General features: G+C 47.6%; 1 protein-coding gene across 1 annotated transcript in view; it reads right to left on the bottom strand.

Annotated features, from left to right (window-relative positions):
• Positions 1–16,798: 16,798 nt before the first annotated feature.
• Positions 16,799–20,204, bottom strand: part of REXO2 (RNA exonuclease 2) — a 466,300-nt gene continuing 462,894 nt past the window's right edge. The window contains exon 7 of the mRNA XM_069614529.1: positions 16,799–17,793. Within this exon, the coding sequence (XP_069470630.1) occupies positions 17,664–17,793 (130 nt within the window). The 3' untranslated portion in view covers positions 16,799–17,663. The remainder of the gene's footprint in view (positions 17,794–20,204) is intronic.

The raw sequence follows: 20,204 nt of genomic DNA, 5'->3' as shown, positions 1-20,204 counted from the left end.
CAGGTCTTGCTGATTATTCTTCAATGTTGCTTTACAGAGTTGTAGCCCTTGTGTCTTACATTCAAAGATGAACAAGTTACTTCTTACCTTGTAACGTTCTTTCGATGGGATGTTCCTCTGACGTATTCCTTATCTTAGATATCTCTTTCCAGCTTTGCTGGCCTCGGAAATTTTTTCTCTCTAGAGGGCGCTGCGCGTCGACGTCCGCTGAGTCGATGTCCCTCGACAGCTGCCGTATCGACGTCATCCTGCCTATAAAGGCTGCGCGCAGCGTCCGTTGCTCAGTTCCGTTTTGTAGCCCACAATAATTCTTTCTGGACTAGACTAATCACCCTGAAGGAGCGTAAGCTGCAACAACAAGGGAAGTAGTACTGCGGGGATGGATGGGAGGGTCGATAAGGAATACGTCGGAGGAACATCCCATCGAAAGAACTTTACAAGGTAAGAAGTAACTTGTTCTTCGAAGGGATTGTGTCCTCCCACGTATTCCTTATCTTAGATAGGCTCCCATAGTAGTATTCTGTTATTGGAGGTGGGAGTACTGACTTCATGCTTCCTCTTATTGATGAATAGAGTGCAATACTGCCCTTCCAAACCTAGTTTCCTGACTGGAGGAGGAATCCAAGTTGTAAAACCGTGTAAAGGTATGGACGGACGACCATGTGGCAGCCGCACATATGTCTCGAACCGGCACTCCTCTTTTGAGGGCCGATGAAGCTGCGATACCTCTGGTCGAATGAGCCCTAAGATTTTGTGGGGGCTCTTTTCCTGCCAGTTTATAACATTCCAAAATGGCTAAAATAATCCATCTGGAAATGGTCTGCTTAGTTATCGGTAGCCCCAGCTTGTGACCTGCGTAGCCTACAAACAGCTGGTCTGCTTGTCTTATCCTAGCCAGTCTACTAATGTAAAAACTTAAAGCCCTTCTTGGGTCCAGCCTGTGTAACCTCTCTTCCTCTTTCCCCGGATGGGGAGGAGGATAGAAAGATGGAAGGGTAATCTTCTGTGTGATATGAAATTCAGAAACCACCTTTGGGAGGAAATTAGGCTTCACTTGCAGAACAACTTTGTCTTTGTGAAAGATTGTATGAGGGGGTTTACAAGAAAGAGCTTGTAACTCGCTCACCATTCTAGCAGATGTACGTGCTACTAATAAAACAGTCTTAAGGGTAAGAAACCTTAACGAACAAGAGTGGAGTGGTTCGAAAGGTGTGCCAATCAGGAAAGTTAGGACTAAATTTAAATCCCATAGGGGAACCTGGAATGGTCTTGGGGGATAAACGTTAGTTAACCCCTTTAGAAACTGTATTACCAAGGGTAACTTGAAATAGGATGGTTCTTCCGCAGTGTACTTAAAGATGGATAGCGCTGCGAGATAGCCCTTGATAGTGCCAACTTGAAGGCCTGAATTTGCCAAGTAGAGTAGAAAGGATAACACCATTGGTGTACCACATGAAAAGGGGTCGATATTCTCTTCTCTACACCAGCTGCAAAATCTGTTCCAACGGCAGCGGTATAAAGATTTTGTTGCTGGCCTTCTTGCCGAAAGCAACACCTCCATAACGTCATCAGGGAGGTCCCAATCCTTGTACCTCAGCCTTTCAGAAGCCAATAGTGAAGGTTGAGGGTTTTGATGTCTGGATGGAGAACCTGGCCTCCCTTCTGTGAGAGCAGATTCTCTCTGAGTGGAAGTCGAATCGGAGGACAGATGGACAAGTCTAGAAGGTCCGGGTACCACGTTCTCCTGGCCCAATCCGGGGCAATTAGGATCATGGTTTTCCGGAATCTTCTCAACCTCCTGATCATTTGAGGAATGACAGGGACTGGTGGAAACGCCTACAGGAGTGGAAACTCCCAGTCCACTATGAACGCGTCTCCCAGACCTCCTCTCGGGGGAAATTCCCTTGAACAGAACAGATCGCACTTCCTGTTGACACTGGTGGCGAACAGATCCACCTGAGAGGTTCCCCAAAGGGCGAAGATCTCTTGAAGGACTTCCTGAGCTAGTTCCCACTCGTGGGAGACTGTGCTCTGCCTGCTCAGAGCATCCGCTGTTAAGTTCTTCTCTCCGGCTAGGTGAACTGCCGATAGAGAGATTCCTTCTTGGATTGCCCAAAACCAGAGCTGCATCGCCTCTCTGCACAGTGGTAGTGATCCTACGCCTCCTCTTTTGTTGAGGTAATGCATGGCCACTGTGTTGTCCGTCATAATCAGGACATTCTTTCCTTGTACAGATGGCAGAAAAGCCTTCAGCGCAAGTCTGATGGCCCTCAGCTCTAACAGGTTGATATGTAGTCTGGACTCCGATGGAGACCAATGACCGCTGATCGTCAAGTCGTTGGCGTGGGCTCCCCACCCCGTAAGTGAGGCATCCGTGACTACTGTTTATCACCGGCCAAGGTTGCCAAAACTGCTCTCCTTTCAGAATGTTCTCCCGACAGGCCCACCACTGAAGGTCTCGAGCCACCCTGTCGGGAACCTGAAGAAGATCTGTCATTCTCCCTGAGAATTGTGACCACTGAGGTCTCAGTGCCCACTGGAGAGATCTCATTCTCAGGCGAGCCTCTGGCACTAGGAAAATGCAGGATGCCATGAGGCCTAGCAACCTCAAAAAGTGGAAGGCTGGGAGACGTTGGGCATTTTGAAACTTGGTGACCATCTGTAGAATATCTTGAGCCCTCACCTCTGGCGGCGAGGCTTTTCCCAGGGAAGTGTCCAGGATCGCTCCGATGAACTGGAGTCTCTGCGATGGTATCATTTGTGACTTCTTTAAATTGAGGGAGAAGCCCAGTCTGTGAAGGGAGTGGCAAACATAATCTAGCTGGATCTGAGCTTGTTTCCGAAGATACAGCTCTGATCAACCAATCGTCCAGGTAGGGGTAGACGTGAATCCCTTCCCTCCTTAGACTTGCAGCCACTACCGACATTAACTTGGTGAAGACCCTCGGGGCGGAGGTCAGCCCAAATGGCAGAACTCGAAATTGATAATGAGAGTTGCCAATTGCGAACCTCAGGTATTTCCTGTGTTTGAGATGGATTGGCACATGGAAATAAGCGTCCTGAAGGTCCAGAGATACCAACCAGTCCTGGAACTGAAGGGCCTGAAGGATCTGAGAGAGTTACCATCTTGAATTTGTCTTTCCTGAGGAATTTGTTCAATTCCCGCAAGTCCAAGATGGGTCTCAGTCCTCCGTCTTTCTTTGGAATGAGAAAGTAAGGGGAGTACCAGCCCTTGTTCCTCTCCGCTACAGGTACCGGTTCTATGGTACCTTTCTCTAGCAGGTCTAAAATTTCCTGCAAGAGGAGCGGATCTGGAGCTTTTTGAGAGCTGATCCCCGGTGGATGACTCTGAGGTATGCGTAGGAGAGGCAGGCAGTAACCTTGTGCAACTGTCTCCAATGCCCAAGCATCTGACGTGATAGCCTGCCATTCCGCCAGATGTTGAGTTAACCTGCCTCCTCTTGTGAGGGAAGTCCTCAGAGTGGTTTAGGGGCGGCTGATGCAGATGCCGATGGTAAAGAGGCACCTGCTGTTGCTGCGGCTTTTGAATATCTACCCCGTCCACCTCGGGTTGTTCTTCTTTGTCCCCTTTGAGCCGGTCGTCCTCTACCTCTTCCGAATGCGGAGTAGAAGCGAAAAGACTTGCCTCTCGCAGAGGTTCCTGTGGGACGAAAAGGTGTCTGACGGATTGCAGCGTCTAGGGATTTTGCTGCTGCCTTTGATGTTTGCAGTTTTTCTAAACTGTCATCCGCCTTTTTCCCAAATAAAGAAGAGCCATCAAATGGCATGTTCAAGAGCCTGGCTTGCACATCTGGGGCAAAACCAGACTTTCTCAACCAAGCAAATCTCCTGGTTGTTGTACTTGCCGCCATTGCTCTGCTGATACTGTCAGCCGAGTCAATGCCCGTCTGGAGGGATTCGCACATAGCGTCTTTACCGTCCCTTATGATATTTAGGAACGCCTCCCTTTCTTCTCCCGCCGGGATGCAGTCAGCCGCTGTAGAAGCACACTCCCAAAGTGTATGGCTAAATCTAGCAAGGGTGCAAGTAGCATTAATAGATTTTAACGCCATGCTACATGCCAAAAAGACTTTCTTAGCCATAGCATCGTATTTCTTATCGTCCCTATCCTGTGGGACGGTAGGGTAAGCAGTCTTGATGTCAGTAGAAGATGCTGCTTGTACCACCAGACTTTCTGGGGATGGGTGTTTGGACAAAAACTCCGGGTCTGCAGGAGATACCCTGTCTTTAGCAGAGTTTTTTATTTACTGCCGGGACGACATCTGGGGTTTCCCAGTTCGTCATTATTTTTCTTTGAAGAGCTTTATGAAAAGGTACTACAGGATCCTCCTGTGGACCTTTATCAAGAATATCCGGGAGGTCATCCTGTTGGAAAGCCGGTGAAGGTGTTGACCACCCCATAAATTCTGTAATCCTGGCCATAAAGGCTCTATAAGGGGTTTCAGCATGCTCCCCCGGGTCTGGCCTAGCGAGCTCCACCTCTGGGGAAGTGTCTAAACCACTTGCCTCATGTAAGGAATCATGGAGTTCCTTTAATCTGCGTTCCTCTGAGGATAACTCCTCTTGAACTGGGGTTGCAGATCCCTGCAACTCAAATGGCTCTTCTTGATCAGACAGTTCTCCCTCTTCCATAATTGAAGACATTGTTCTCAATTGGTCTGAGCTCACAAAGGGTGTGAAACCCATCTCCAAGGCAGAGGGTGCCAAACTTGTCGTAATCGGCCTCGAAAACGTCGATGTTGTTGACGCCGACGTCGAAGGCTTCGAAAGGGGCGTCGAAAACAAAGGTGGAGGCCTTGAAGTCTTCGATAGAATCGGAGGATATCGACAATCTCGACGACATCGAAGACCTGGGAATAGCCACTGGGTGCGCCGCAACCATGACTTTCCTTGGCGTCGATGCCGGTGTTGAGGATGGCGTCGAGTCGACAGACCCGTGTGTCGAAGGTCCCTTCGACAACGGCATCGAAGACACCGACCTCGGCGTCGACGGAACCTTTGTCGACGGCGTCGACGGAACCTTCGAAGAAGGATTCGAGGTCTTTGCTTTACTCGAGGGTTCATGACGCGCTCGAGAAGCTTCCTTCGCCGGGTGCTGAGACTCGCTGCGTTTTGGACCTTCGGGTCTTTCGACCAGAGCATCGCTCTCGGCAGTCTTCGAGGGGGTCGAGGCCGCTTTCTCGAAGACGCTCATCATATTTTTTCGGAATTCCTCCCATTCAGCCCGGGAACTATGCTTCGTGGGGCAAGGGATTCTCTTAGGTGAAACAGAGGAAGAAGAGGACGAAGAAGGGGATCTTCGGCGTCTCCTTTTCGAGTGCTTCGATCTCGAGGAGTGATGGGACCCGCTTCGAGACCTGGAATGGTGACGAGGAGACGAATGTCTCGACTTCGTCGCAGAAGAAGAAGCTGTAGAAGTCTTACCTTTTTCCAGCTTCCCCCTACGCTCCTTCAGGGAGTCCTCACACTCCGAACAATGGTGTTCAGCTCCCAAACACCAGACAGACCCTGTGAGGGTCCGTTAGCGACATCTTTTTTCCACAGTCTCAGCATTTTTTAAAGCCGGACCGAGGGGTCGTCGGTTCAGACGAGGAAGCCATCGAGTATGGATCGAATATCTCGAGGAAAATGGAATAATATATCTACGAAACTGAGCAACGATATTCCGAGGCACTGAGTAAGCACGGAAAAACGGAACTGAGGAACGGATGCTGCGCGCGGCCTTTATAGGCAGGATGACGTCGATACGGCGGCTGTCGAGGGACATCGACTCGGCGGACGTCGACGCGCAGCGCCCTCTACAGAGAAAAAATTTCCGAGGCCAGCAAAGCGGGAAAGAGATATCTAAGATAAGGAATACGTCGGAGGACACAATCCCTTCAAAATGTATGTCCCTAAATTTGGAGCACTTAAGGGCCATGAGCATCCCCCCCCAGTCGGCCGCCCTCTAGCTTTTTGAGATGCGGCTTGTGCCTCTAAAAAAAAAAAACTCTTTTGCTATATGATTTACCATCCATGTTTCTTGTAACATGATAACATCTCCCTCCCCTAAAAGGTGGTTTTTCATACACCTGGAGGAGAAATTGTTTGGGCTCTGCATGTTCCAACTAAAGATTTTTAGACCATCATTTTTTAAAGAGGTTTTTGGGCCAAACCGAGTTTCTGCAAAACCTCTGTGAGAATGTACGGGAGCAGAGACAACGCATTTTCTTTTGAGGTTACCTCAGGAACTACTGTTGCACTCGTTACCAATTGAGAATCCGACGTAGAGGTATTTTTAATCCCTTGAGGTGGGGTACTTTTCCGGCCACCTCCCTCTTGCTGTATTGAAGTCTCTGGCCTTACAGTTGTAACAAATAAATTTAGTTTCTTCAGGTCCTCCTTTGCCCCGTTGATGGCTGTATGGCTGTATACACCTCTCTTGAGTCGCATCCAAGCTCTGCCACCAGAGGGTTTGTTATGTCTGGAAATTTCACAAATTCAATATCATTGCTGTTGGTGAAGTACAGACTCAGCACTTTTTTTTAGAACTGATAAAATCACCCCTCGATTTAGAGACTATCTGGTTTTTATTTGCAATTGATGACAGCCAGATAATTGGCATAGCGAATGGTGACGATACTTTTGTTTGTCCTTCAATTTTATCTTTTGGGGCCTCTACCGGGGCTGCTATTATTAGATTTGGGGTTGAGAATTCCTTCACTTCTTTTGATTTTCCCACTCCATTCCCAATCTCCCCAATTCTCCTGTGCTTTCCCTCCCCCGTCCTTATGTTTTCTCCAGCGGCCGAGTTCTTTTGTTCTACTCCGGCCTTTTTCAAAAATATCAGGGCGATCTTCACTTCTCCACCAGTCTCAGTATTTTGAACTTTTTTTTTTACAGTTTCTGCCTTTTGCTTCATTCTTAAGAATATTGGTGCAATTGGTAGACTCTTCTTTGTCTTCGCTAGTTCTACGGGTACCACCAAATCATCCTTCTCAGAATCTGTTTGACAGCCTGTTGATGTCCTTGATAGTTTCTTATCTCTTTCCTGGCTGCCCATCTGACCTTTGCAGCTGTTCCTTTTTCCAGTATGAATTTTTTGTTTCCTAGATGGTTCTATTTCCTCACAAGAGCCCCCCTCTGAGTCTACTTCAATTACATCTTGTTCTACCCCTGATGGCAGTGCCAGGGTATTCGTCATTTTATTCAGAAAATTATTTGTTTCTGAGTTATTGTATTTTTTTCTCCTTTTTTTCTTTTTATTTTTGTTCCCTTTTTTCAGTCTTCTTTGTCTCCTTGTTTCTCTTTTTCTTTCTTTTTTCCTTCCCAATTGTGCAGGAATATCACTCTCTTCATCCACCCCAATTGTAGGTGTCCGATTCTGATTTGTTGTCTTTGCCATCAGGTCCGATGTCTCAGTCTCTTCTTCTTGGAGACCATCACCTATGTTAGCCAGTCTCCTGAACTCTTCAAGTGTTGATTCCGACAGTGGGGTGTCATCCATCTGTGAGTTATGGTCTTCCAGCTCTCTTATTTCCTCTATGTCTGACTTTCTTTGGTTCAAAGTTTGGAGTTTCAGCAAAATGTCCTGTTTTACCTTGAGGTCTAGATCCTCATACTTTGTCCTTGCTGCCAGGGATTGATGTAACGTTGATAAGTCCAATCCCTGTTTGGTACATTCTATTCTCATCTCTTGTAGACCCTGCAGAACACTTGTGTTTAATATATTATTAAAACCCACTAACACCCCATCCAAGCTTGCCATTTCCTTTGTCATTTCTAGGAGGGGGCCTGTTTGTGACTGCACCTCTCCTTTTAATAATTCAAATACTGAGACCAAGGAGCTCAGGACATAGTTTAGTGCAGAGTGTTTTTTCATTTACTTGGTTGTCTCGAGCTTCAATTTCCTTGGGATAGGGGTTATTTGTTTCCAAGCACAGTTGCCGACCTTCCAAGCTTTCTTCATTACCCAATAATGTGGACTTACGATTCTTGTCAGAACTAGACACTCTTTGTTCTTTCAAAAGTCAGTTCACTTATATTCAGTCCTAGTATTGCGGGTAGTGTAATGTCGGTTTCACCCCTGTCTTTTCTTGATCCATATAATCTCCTCGTCGCTTGCACTTTTTGTTTTCTTTTTACCAAAGTGCTCTTCTATTTTCTTTGTTGTCACCGTATATTCTAATCCTTTTTTCCAATGATCCCTTCCACTGTACTCTTCTTCTCTTGTCTCTCTGCTTTTTGTGGGTGTGAGGGGTGCTGCCCCCCTATGCACTTGTGCTGTGGTATTGAATCCATCTCCTGAGGTATGCAAGTCTAGCCTGGTTTGCTTGCCAATTACCTCTGGAATGCTGGGTGTTACCACCTCTTCCAGTGTTATGCTGTTCCATTCTGGTGCACTCCCATCATCAGGATTACTCCTTAATTTCATATTTACTTTATGTAATTGCTGCACTTTTGATTGGTTGCCCCTCTAGTAGAGAAAGAAAATCTCTTCCTTTTGCAATTTATTGTCTTTATTTTGGGGCTTTCTTGAAGTTTAACTTGCCCAGTGTCAGTGTGCATAATGGGTTACCGCCGGAGCTGAAACCTGCTGAGTTAGGACCCAGCGGTTCCCAAGCCGCCTCTGTGTGCATGGAGAGCCCTGCGCATAAAGCGCCCCGGCTATGCGGAAGGACACCGCCCACTCACAGCAGGCTTGCACAGAGCCTCGCTTCCAGTCACCCCGCCGCCTGGATCAACGAGACTCTATCCCACAGTCCTTCGGGTGGCGCTGGCGATACCCCGCACACCCAACAACTCGGGAGTGTGGAGTGACACTGCCCACAAGGCGCCCGCTCCTCCAGGCACACCAAACAGTCCCCAGAATCCCCCAGCTGGCCGAGATCAAAGGATCCACGTCCCGCAGTCTCCCGACCAGCCGAGGGTAAGTTGGATCTTGCAGACCGTTTTATTCTGAATTCTTGAAACGTTACTCAGTTTGTAACAGTTTTAAGCCTGCCACTCCAAGCACGTCTCCTCCTACTGTTTGCCTTGTCAGTAGTCGAGTTCTGGGAATCTATTATTATGTACAGATGTAGTGATATATGAGAGAAGGGCAGTGAAACCGTGACTTTTGCTGACCAAAATGAACTTTACTTTGATGTTAGTGATAGTTCTTTCACAGTGAAGTTAAGACACTTGCCTCTTTTCCCAATCCGTTAATGGTTAGATGTAAATTATACTTTCTTGCTTACCACTCTGTGGGACGTATGGGCGCCGTCCCCACTGGACCACGACAGACCACTTTAACCACTTCCACACCATGCGTGTTCCGCACTGGAAGTGTGGTTTTGTCTCTGTGTGGCTGAGAGTCTGTCACAGGCTCCTCCTCTTCTCAACAGCCAAAAAAGAAATCCACCCAAAATCAGCAGAGTGGACCACGGCAGACCACTTTCACCACTTCCACAGTCCACTTCCACAGTCTTTAATCTTGATCTCGGTACCTGCAATGGTACCGTCTGAGTGTTTTAGTACACACAGCAGCATGGGGAACCGGGGGTGGGGGGGCGTAGAGGTACAGGCCCTCCCAAGGGAATCAGAAGGCATCTGCCAGACTCCTCACCTGAGGATACCGGCTGGCAAACTTGTGGCATTTGGCTTTGGCTGCTGTGGCAAAGAGATCAATGTGAGAGTAAGCCCACACAATAAAGAGAAGAGACACCAGAGTTTGATCGAGATACCTCTTGTGGCAGGTTCCCTGCTGAGGGAGCCTGGTGTTGTTGTGAATGCCTGCCAGGTGAAACGGGATGAGAAACATCTGTGGCGTTATGGCCCAGTTCCATTGGCCCTGTGCCTCCTGGGTGAGAATGGGCAAGCGCATCCCACCCTGATTCCTGATGTAAAACATGGTGGTCGTGTTGTCTCTAGATGCAGACCATCTTCCATTAGAGCTGAGGGCTTGAAGGACGTCAGAGCCCAGAATACTGCTTGCGGTTCTAGGACATTGATGTGCAACTCCTCCTCCAGAAGCCAGAGGCCTCTGACATAGGGTTGGCCTGAGTGGGTGCCCCAACCTTCCAGAGAGAAGCGTTGGTAGTGACCATTGCCTGATGAGCTGGGTGTTGAAAGGGAGCGTCTAGCGAGAAGTGTTGACGAATGGACTACCAGTGCAAGGCTGGATGGAACACCTGATTGAGGACGGTCTTGTCATTTCAGAAGCTTGATATGTGCTTGTATCCGTCATCCTGGAACACTTGAAAGGGTCTCATCCGTAGTCTTCAATGAAGAACTATATGGATGCAGGGGGACATCATACCCAGCAGGGTCTTGATGGCCTGGATTGTCGCTATCTGGGCTGTGGTTAACAGCTGAATGTTTCCTAAAATGGCTTATATCTGTTCCTCCGAAGGAGTCGTCAGACACACTAGCGTGTTGAGTCAAGACCCCATAAACAGGGCGTTCTGGGACATCACCACATAGGACTTCGGTTAGTTGATCGAGCATCCTAGTAAAGTCAGGACCTGCATGGTTTCTGTGGTGTGCTGCACTGTCAGAGCTTGAGAGTGGGAGCCGAACAGCCAATGTTTGGGATAGGGATAGACGTAGACTCCGGTGTGTCAGAGATTAGCTGCCGCCGTGGCCAAGCCCTTTGTGAAAACCCTAGGAGCCGACTTCAGGCCGAAGGGCAGGGCCTTGAACTGGTGGTGCCATCCCTGGATGACGAAACGCAGGACTTTCCGGTGTTTGCGATAAATGTAGATGTAGAAATAGGCATCCTCCAAGTCTAAGGTCGACTGAAAGTCCCCCTCTTCCAGCTGGCTGAAAATCTGCTGCAACATGACCATCTTGAATTTCTGGGATTTGAGGAAGTTGTTTGGCTGTTTAAGGTCTAGGATGGGTCTCCATCTGCTGACTTCTTTCGAACCAGAAAATACCTGAAGTACACTCCGGAGCCCCATAAGTGAAGTGGAGCCAGTTCTATCACCCCTTTTCTTAACAGGGTTTGAACCTCTTTTAGGAGTAGGGAAATGTGTTGTTCCTTCCTTGAAGGTTGTGACCCTGTTAAATGATATTTAACACCCATTTGTCTATGGTGATGTTGTACCACTCGTAGAAAAACAGACAGACTGTCTCCCGCTCGGGTGAAGTGTGGCTGTGGACCATGGACCGGTTCAGGCCCCTTTGGGTGTCTGCATCCTGGAGGACGTCCCGCGACGACACTGGGTTCCCCCTCTGTATGACTGCGATCGTCCCCTATAAGCCTCTTGAGCGCTGGGATGAGAGGGCAGATGATAGGATGGCCTGTAGTCCTTTGAAGACCTTGAAAAATGCCCTTTCGAGGAGCAAAAAGACTGCTTCCGCTGTTGAAGCATGCCCAATGAGTGTGTGCGTCAGTGTCCAGTTGCCTATGGGCTTGGCACACTCTATAAATAAATAAACTACAGCCTTACTGAAGAGGTCTATTCCATCGACCGCTATGTCTCCCACTTTAGACTGGACAGCCGTCTGGAAGTTGGTGGCTTTGAGCCATCACTGGCGGCACAGGGCTGCCTCATTGCTCATCTGTCGGAACCCACAGTCTGCGATGTCCAGGGCAGTAGTGATCGCGTGGTCAGAAGCCACCTCTTCATGAAATCAAGCCAACGCTTCTGCTTTCTTGTCATCTGGAAGGAAATCCAGGATGGGGCCCAGCTTATACCACAGCTCTCCATCATACCTAGAGAGAATGGTCAATGCGTTGGCAGCTTTGTTGTGGGTACAGCAGTAGTAGTGATGATGCGCTTGCCAGCTGTAAAGGACCGGAGGGGGGTGTCTGTACTCCTGCTCTCTATATGGCAGAGGAGTGGCACAGCGGACCCCAGCCAAGATTCTCTATTGTTGGTAGCAATGGACGAGCAATCAAGGCCTAGTTTCTCAGGTGGTGATGCGGGCTGGTTCAGTGCAGTGTAGTCCCCAAGCCCCCACCAATTAATGTCCACACACTGTATTAGTTAAAACACAGTCTTTATATAAATAAGGTTCAAGGTTATATACACTATCACGATAATACATTTGGTGCTCCGACAATTCTAAAATGGTAAATATATACAGTTCTAGGTGATACCACGATTACTCTGATTTCATTAAAATGCATCAACTGTAATCAGTTCAAATAGCAAACGAATCAACCATAGATTTGGGACGATATCAACCGTAGATTTAGGAGGAAGACAAGTTGGTTAGACAATTGGCAGAATACTGAGCCTCTACCACTAGGCACAGTTCCTAATGAGGATACCCCACCTGGGCAACCTGTAAATGAAGATACGCCACAAGCCCAGTCCATATATTGTCTATTAGAGTCTTATCTTCTTCTATAGTTGCAACCCAAATTTACCTTGTGTTGTAGAGTTCTTCATCGGGGAATCGACTGGCCCTTCATGAGTGCACTCCCTTTCAGGCAGGAGCCATGGGTCGTCGAACTTCCGAGATGAAGAAAGGTTGAACGTTGTTGTTGAGGCAGCAGCTTCGGTCCTTGCGGTGCTTGTTCACGAGTGATCGAAAACTTCCTGAAAGAGGGGAGGCGTGCGGTGCACTTCGGCGATGATGGTTCGTTGCCGCAAAGAGTTAGTGAAGAAATTTGGCCCAGCAAGGGCGTCGAGTTGTCGGCGTCTGGTGTCGGTGAACGGGACCGCGGCTGGCTTCAGTAGCTTCGTCAGCGTCTCTGAGGTCTTCGGGTGGCGGGAAACCCACATGCGGATTCTCCTCGGTCGTCGACGGCCTTGACTTTCTCCGGCAGGACGAAAGCGGTCGACGAGGATGAACAAGGGAATCCTAGGATCAAATGTTCTTAGGCAAAGGGAGCACGGCGGCTCCGGTCGGTGACCGCGATCGTCGACGGTGGACGGCTGTCCGGTGCTTCTCTTGATTCTCCTCGGTGGTCCCCTTCTCCGGTCAGCAGCCTTTCGTAGGTCTGTCTACCAGGGAGCTTTGGGAAAGATCAGCTGGTGCACGATGGTCCCTCGTAGCTCGGGGAGAGGTCTCCTAGCCAGGTCCTCTCTTGGATCAGTTCTTGAAGGCACAGCAGCTTTCAGGAAGGGAACAGCGGTTCACCTTCCCATTCCAGCTTGGCTTCGAGAGTAAGCATCAAGTATCAACTTCAGCTTCTGAACGGTGTCAGTTTCGATGTCAGTTTCTACTTAAGCTTCTGAACGATTTCTAGCAGTGAGAGGCCCCCAGATATACTGTTGATCTCCCATTCATTCTGCTGGGTCATACTCAGGCAACCAATCACTCAGAAGGGCATTCAGGCAGCTAGACAGCTAATCAGGCGCACTGTGCATTCAGGCCATTCTTCTCCATCCAGACACTCACAACACAGAATGTGGATTCGGACAAGTACTCCGCCATTCAGCACTACACACTACGTTCATACCAGTTTCGGGCAGGTCAATCTCAGTCATTGGGGGTCATTACGAGTACGACGTAAGGGGTTAACAGTGCCGATAAGGATGCTGGTGCCGTTAACCCCTTACCGCCGCATTCCGAGGTCCCTTAGCGGGTCCCACTAAGGGCGGCTGCTTTTACCAGCCGCCCTTAGCAGGAGCCGCTAAAGGACCAGGGAGCTAATAACGGGCCTGTTGTTAACGGGCCCGTTATTAGCTCCCTCCCCATTCCCATTGAGCCCTATGGGGCTCGAATGGGGATGGGTATTTTGAATGGGGACTTACCGGGTCCTCCAAGGTTGTAATGACCCGGTAAGTCCCCATTCAAGGAACCCGGACCCGGACACAAATTTGGAGGCAGCCATGGCGCTAATAGCACTATGGCTACCTCCAACCTCGCAATGACCCCCATTGTGTCAAACACCAGATACTAGACACCCATAACACAGAATGCGTATTCGTCGCACACTCCATTCACCCAGGTCCCACCCCACGGGCGTACCCACAACATACAGTCATTGGGAAGGCTCCAGCCAGTCTGGCTTGGACTTCCCCACAACACCATATATGGAACTTTCATCCAACAGCCAGTCAGGGGGAAGGGACAGAGTCAGGGCTTCCCGGGACTTCGGGAAAAGTAAGGTAACAGGTGATAGAAAGCAAGAGGCCACAGGGGCCATCTTGTTTGCTATCAGGAATCCACTGATTGCAATGACACGGCCTGGGCATCCCAAAATGAAGGACGCTCAGGGCACCTGCCAGTTCATCACAGAGCTGACACCAGCCCGTACCCTGCTCTGTGGGCCACACACGGGTGCCCAAAAACATACACTAGGAGTACAAGGTCGTACTCCCACCCAGCGGTGCCATAAGGGTATTTTCTCTTCAGGGACCAGATTTAACAGTTTCACAGCATGAGCTAGTATTTCATGAAAGAAACCAATTTCATCTGAAGAAGAGTCCCTGGAGGGCAGGTCAATATCCGGAGGTTTGCCATCCGGAGGAATGAAGTCACATCAGTACCCAGAGTGCCCTGTGACATATCTGTGTCCGAGATGGTATCAGTGTCTGTGATGGCAGCAGTATCCACTATGGGAGCCACTAGAATGGACAGCTGGCGAGTAGCAGAGTCTGAAGAGGAGGCACCAGGTATGGCTGTGAAGCCAGAGGAAGACTCCTAGAAGGCACAGGCATTGGTGGTACAGGAGGAAGACGCTGAAGTGTGTGCAGAGTGGACAAAAAGTCCATCGACAAATCCCTGGGTGCATTGTGGGCTGGCACCGGGGCTTGAGGCAAAGGGCTGGCAAGTCCTGCCGGCGGAGCAGGTGCAGAGAGCGATGTGGAGGAGCAGGCTGCGGAGAGCAATGAGGCATCAGAAGTATGGGGTCAGGATCACCCTGTCCACTTTCTTGGTCAGAGTAAAACATTTCTGGCAGCTCATCGTCATAAAGGCTATAGTATTGCATTATTGCAGCAGGAGGTGATGTCCTAGGAGGTCCCAACAGGGGATAGATCTTGGTCGACTTTGGAAGGAAGGAGAGAGCTGGAGCCATCTCCCTGTCCACACTCGACCCCTGGTGAAGGACGCAATTACTGGAGCCTGTGGTGACGTCAACAGAGCCGCTGCTCATATGACTGTAGCCAATAGTGCGGCAGGAGGTCTCGGTGCAAAGCCACCCTGGATACGGGAGCAAGAGCCATTGAAATGGTAGTCTGTATCAACAAGGCTGTCGATGGGGTGAAAGCCAAGGCTGCAGGAATCAAGGTGGTCATCAACAAGATGGTCACTGGTGGAGCCATCGACGAGGATCTCGACAATGATTATTTAGGTCTCGTAAACTAATGTGACGGGTGTGCTTGACCAGTGGACAGCCTGTCGTTGAAGAAGCCGGCTATGGAGAAGTAGTTGTTGAGTGCCTCTTTACAGACGAAGGAGCTGGCGCTGCTCCTGTCATCACTACAGTGGTCCTAGGTGCCACAGCTGCGGGAATCGTCGACGAAGACGTGGAAGGAGCTTGATATAATTTTACCATTTTTGGTATCTTCCTCAGGGAAGTGTCCTCAAAATATGTTGACATCTTAGCAGAGGGAGTACGCTCTACGGGAATTGCCGACCCTTGCCGAGGCATGAATACGCATTGAGGCCTAGTCAGAGGCCTTTGCACCGTCTTCAAACCAGGCCACCAACCTTCTATGACGATCTTTACATGTTTTAGAAGAAAAAAAAAGTCAGATGGAACAGCCCTCTGCATCGTGATCTGGATGTGGGCAGTAAATGCATTTCTGATGCTTATCTGCGACGAAGATGTTTTTCAGGCCGTACTTCGAGCAGGCCCTGAAAAGGCTTTTGGTGGTGGCTTCCATCATGGTGCATGGTGAAGGGCCAAGTCCGAGACTGTAGCTTCGAAGGGTCTGGAGATCCGACTATGGGCTGGATCTCAACCAGCAACGGGTTCCTGCCCCTGGTAGTCACTATGAAGATTTCTCACAAAAAGATTTCAAGGAGCAAAACAAAAGGCCTCCCAACATGAAAACATGCAGTAAAAATCTAAAGATGGCCTCTTCTGGGGTGGAGCTAAGGAGGACAATGGTTTGGGTTCTTGAAATCGGTATGCCTTCCCTTTCTTTTGTTTTAGTTGATTGGTCAATTGCATGCATATAAAAGGAAAGATGCGCAATACAATGTATCACCTGCAACTGTGAAGTGCATGCAAAAAAATGCAAAATAAAGTTTACATTATAAAAAACGTTTTCCTGTGAGTAAAGGGCCATTAAACTGCATTTAGAAGACGGCTATAGGATCAGCAAAGAAAGAGGCAGATAATCCCATTACATGGTTGCTAAAAATGTAGGTGATAATTCATGGAACGAGACCTGTAGTCAAACCTGGAAGCTGCAAGCATGTGGTAATTACCCTTGTGGAACAGAAGGCGACCAGGATGTCACAGAGGTATTAGAGAAGCGAGGTACAAGTGCCAAGGAGAGGGATCTAGACACAAACACCGGCAAGAGTTCAACAAAGGAACCTGAACCCACAGAGGAAAGGTCAGAATACTGAGAAAGATGGGCCAAAGAGTAAAACCATATATATATTTTGATAAGAAGCCACACGCACATTGGCATTGCTAAGTGGAGATGTGTAGTACTGTGTGGGGAAAGCATGCCTGTCAAACTATGTGGTAAAGTCTTCAGTGAACTGAGAAATGATTCCTTGCTTGAAATGCTGAATGCTGGAATAGTGAGTCTAAAGACCAGATTGTACTGAGAAACTCATTATTGCTAGAAACACTGAATTCTAAAATGAAGGAGTGCTGTTCTGCTGCATCAGCGATGTCACTATGCAGTAGTGAAGATTGGGCTCAAAAGTAGGGCAGGACCAGAAACCCCCAAACATCTTACCAAAATAAGTTTATTATTACCTTTACAAGAGTCTGTTTTATTTCTTGTTAACATAGGGTATTTATTAAACGGCAGATTAAGGCACAGTTTTGCAATCCAAGACAAATTAAGATTTATAGAACAGTTTGTCAAACCATGTTACTGCTGTATAAAATACCTAAAACAAATCAACTCTTAATTTCAGTTCTAATACAAGAACATTTCAAAAAGCAACTTTGACGGTGGCACTACCAAAAGAATGAAATGGAATGAGAGGTTTGCACTGGAAAAACTGCAAATAAAACCATACACAGAGGAAATTGGCTAATACAATCAACATATTTCTTCCTTCCGGGCCCTACATCTTGTCCTTTTAAATGACATCCCAATCAAGCCGCCAAATATAGATATATCACAGTAGACCACTGAAAGGCTAGCATGAGGAGATTAAGATGCACCATGAGGCAGGAAGATCTAGACATCTGTTCTGTGTTAGTGGAATGACTCACAAACTCACACCACCAGTTCATGGCGTGGCCAAATCAAGTTTCTCTCAGATAAAACCAAAACCAATTAAATCCTTTGGCATAATTAACCAGGCAAATCTTGGGGAAAGCCAGGTGAATTTTGAGGTAAAAGCCTGTTAGGAGATGCTGAAAAAGCATAACCTTTGACTTTCCTTGTACACTTGGGGCAAATTCTGGGCATTTATAAAATGTTAGGCAGTGATGCTTGCTCCTCATGCAGCAAGAACTTTAACTGTACATTTGCAATGTCATCTTTTGGTTGCTTCACGTTCACTTGTCTGATTGATTAAGAACTGCTTAAGAATTACAGAAAGAAGTCCACTCAGGTTTGGGGGAGGCCACCACCGCTTCAACTCTCATTCTTCTTGTTTTCTCCATTTTCTGAGATTTTTCTCTTTTTGTCTTCGGAATTCTTTTGGAAGATGTGCTCTTTATAGTATTGAAGCTCTTTGATGCTTTCTGTGATGTCATCTAGAGCTCTGAAAGGAAAAGGAAAATGGCAGAGCTGAAAATGATAGATTTCACCATACTGAACTGTCCCCTACCAGCAGTTTCCACACTGCCATCAAGCATGTAGCACGAAAATTAGTTAACACATTGAACAAAGGGGGTTCTTAGTGAAAATCATGTTTGTCCACAATCTTGTTTATGCAATGTGAGAAGGTTTATTTTGGAAAAAAAATCAGTCCAGGAACAAAACTATAACAGTAGGTATGGTTGAATGAGACTTAAATTCATTTACTATGTGTCATGGCTTATTTTAAAAAGGTGACAGTGAAGGCATTTAGTATATTTATTGGGAAATCGTTATTCCATATAGTTCAACTAAATTGTGTTTCTGTTCATTCTTGAGGCAATGTGCAGGCAGCTAAAGTCTTATTCAAATGATGGTCCATTTTCCTTTACAAATATTATTTTGCATCACGGCATATGCCTGGACACACTTAGTATAAAACTCTTGGTCCCCAACAAAACATTAACATACATTCTTGGTGGTCACTGAATGGTTTATTAGGCCACCAGAGGTATTAACTAGAGGTGACCTCCAATAATTCACTATGTTTAAGAGAGCAAACCTGCACCAGCCAAGGAGATCACCCTGTGCACTGGTCACCAAATTCAGGTGAGTCGGACACAAATACTAATCAAGGTCCCAGATTAGGCACCCAGACTTGCTTCACCCAGTCACTCATAGCCCTCTAATCCTTGGCTCTCAGGTGTCCCACATAACTGGAATTTATGGCAACAGGGAGTCTGGCTAAGGTCAACTCTTGGTTGGCCCAATCAGGTTGCTAGGTCGTAGGCCCAGAACCACTCTTGCTCCTTCCACACCTCCAGATCATCTGACACAATAAGCAACCCCAACCATCAGGTTCCCTGGACCCCTCTTCCTCCTATCTGGCATCTCTTTCTTTCTCTCATGGCCTCTGCTTACTCTCGCAAACGTCCCACTGCACCTCCACTGCCCCTGCTTCCCATCCCAATACCTCTATAATGGCATCATGTTTGTGCCTCTCGCCCTACATACTAAAGCCCCATTTACCCTTTTGTCTCCCTCAAAGGAAACCTCTATCCTCTGTAGAAGAGGAGCCAAATGCCTCTACCGAAATTCCAGCCCCCTATTTTGCCTATATGTTGGAAACCGGAAGTTGCGACATACACAATGCCAATAATGGTACCTATCCCACGAAGAATTCTCGAAACAAGGTATCCACTGAGAAAGCCCTATATGATGTACATGCGGAGAAATGACTGTCTCTTAAAGGAGGTTCCTGAAGAAGTGTGAAGTGCTGAAGGCAAGAGACTGGTGACGTTGCATGAAGTAGAGGTGACGTGCCAAGAAGAGATGCCAAGGAAGAAAGTATATAAATCTTATAGAATCTGATGACGAAGTAAAGAATTGAGTAACATTTAATGTGCAGAATGAAGATTGCATGTGTGAAGAAGCACTGCAGAAAATGCAAGTCGTTTTATAAATTGTACAGATTTTGAAACGCAAGGCTGGCTAGACGTAGTAAATAGACTGCAGGTGTTGCCGCCATTATATATATGTATATAGAATCTAGATGTTCCACGTCGCATTTTAGCAAACTAGGACCTCAGTTGTAAAAAGGCTGAAAGTGTGGCGCAGTACAGAAAAACAGCTGATGACGAAGGAAGAATCAAGAAGGTTGTCTGGCCCACTGTCAAGGGTTGGGGCAGCCAAGAAACTGGTTATCTATTCGAGAAGATACAATGAACGTGATAAGCGTGGTGAGCTCCTGTTGAGTTCCAATTGAAAAACACTGGGAGTGGCAAGTTTTATTCATTTAATAGTATTAAAGGCGAAGGAGGAGCTAAAACACAGTTTCCTGTCACATGGGGTAGATGGAAATGGACTTTGGGCAAGCTACATCGAGACTGAAGATAAGACTGTGCTAACACGCCCTTCTATTCTCAGGCGCAGTGATACTTTGCAAGGCCGAGTTCAAAGACAATTCGAATGGCAGACAGCAGGAGTGATGATGGACGATGGGTGGGGAGGCATTGTCAAGCCCACCCACAAACACCTGGGGTACCAGCTTGGGCGCTGTTGGCAAGTTGAATATTCCAGAAGGGTACAAGCATGCCAACCAATTGTTAGAGGTCCACGTAGCAAAGAACCCTATAGTTTGAAAGCCAATTAAACTTTGTGTATTTTTTGCCACTGAAGATGACTTGCTCTAGGGGTGCTCCTAGTTGTCCACCTGAATAGAAAGACCCAATGACAATCCTATCCCCCACAGAAAGTATACTTAGATGTTCCCCGTAGACAAACCACAATACAACCTGTTCTTTGTCCCAGTGTCAAGGGCTGAGGCAGCCAAGAAACTGGTTATCTATTTAAGAAGATACAATGAACGTGAGAAGC

The sequence above is a fragment of the Ambystoma mexicanum genome, chromosome 9, assembly GCF_040938575.1.
Source record: "Ambystoma mexicanum isolate Mex_15411 chromosome 9, UKY_AmexF1_1, whole genome shotgun sequence".
Lineage (NCBI taxonomy): Eukaryota > Metazoa > Chordata > Amphibia > Caudata > Ambystomatidae > Ambystoma > Ambystoma mexicanum.
Note: the sequence above shows the minus strand (reverse complement) of the source record. Positions and strands in the feature narration are given on the sequence as shown.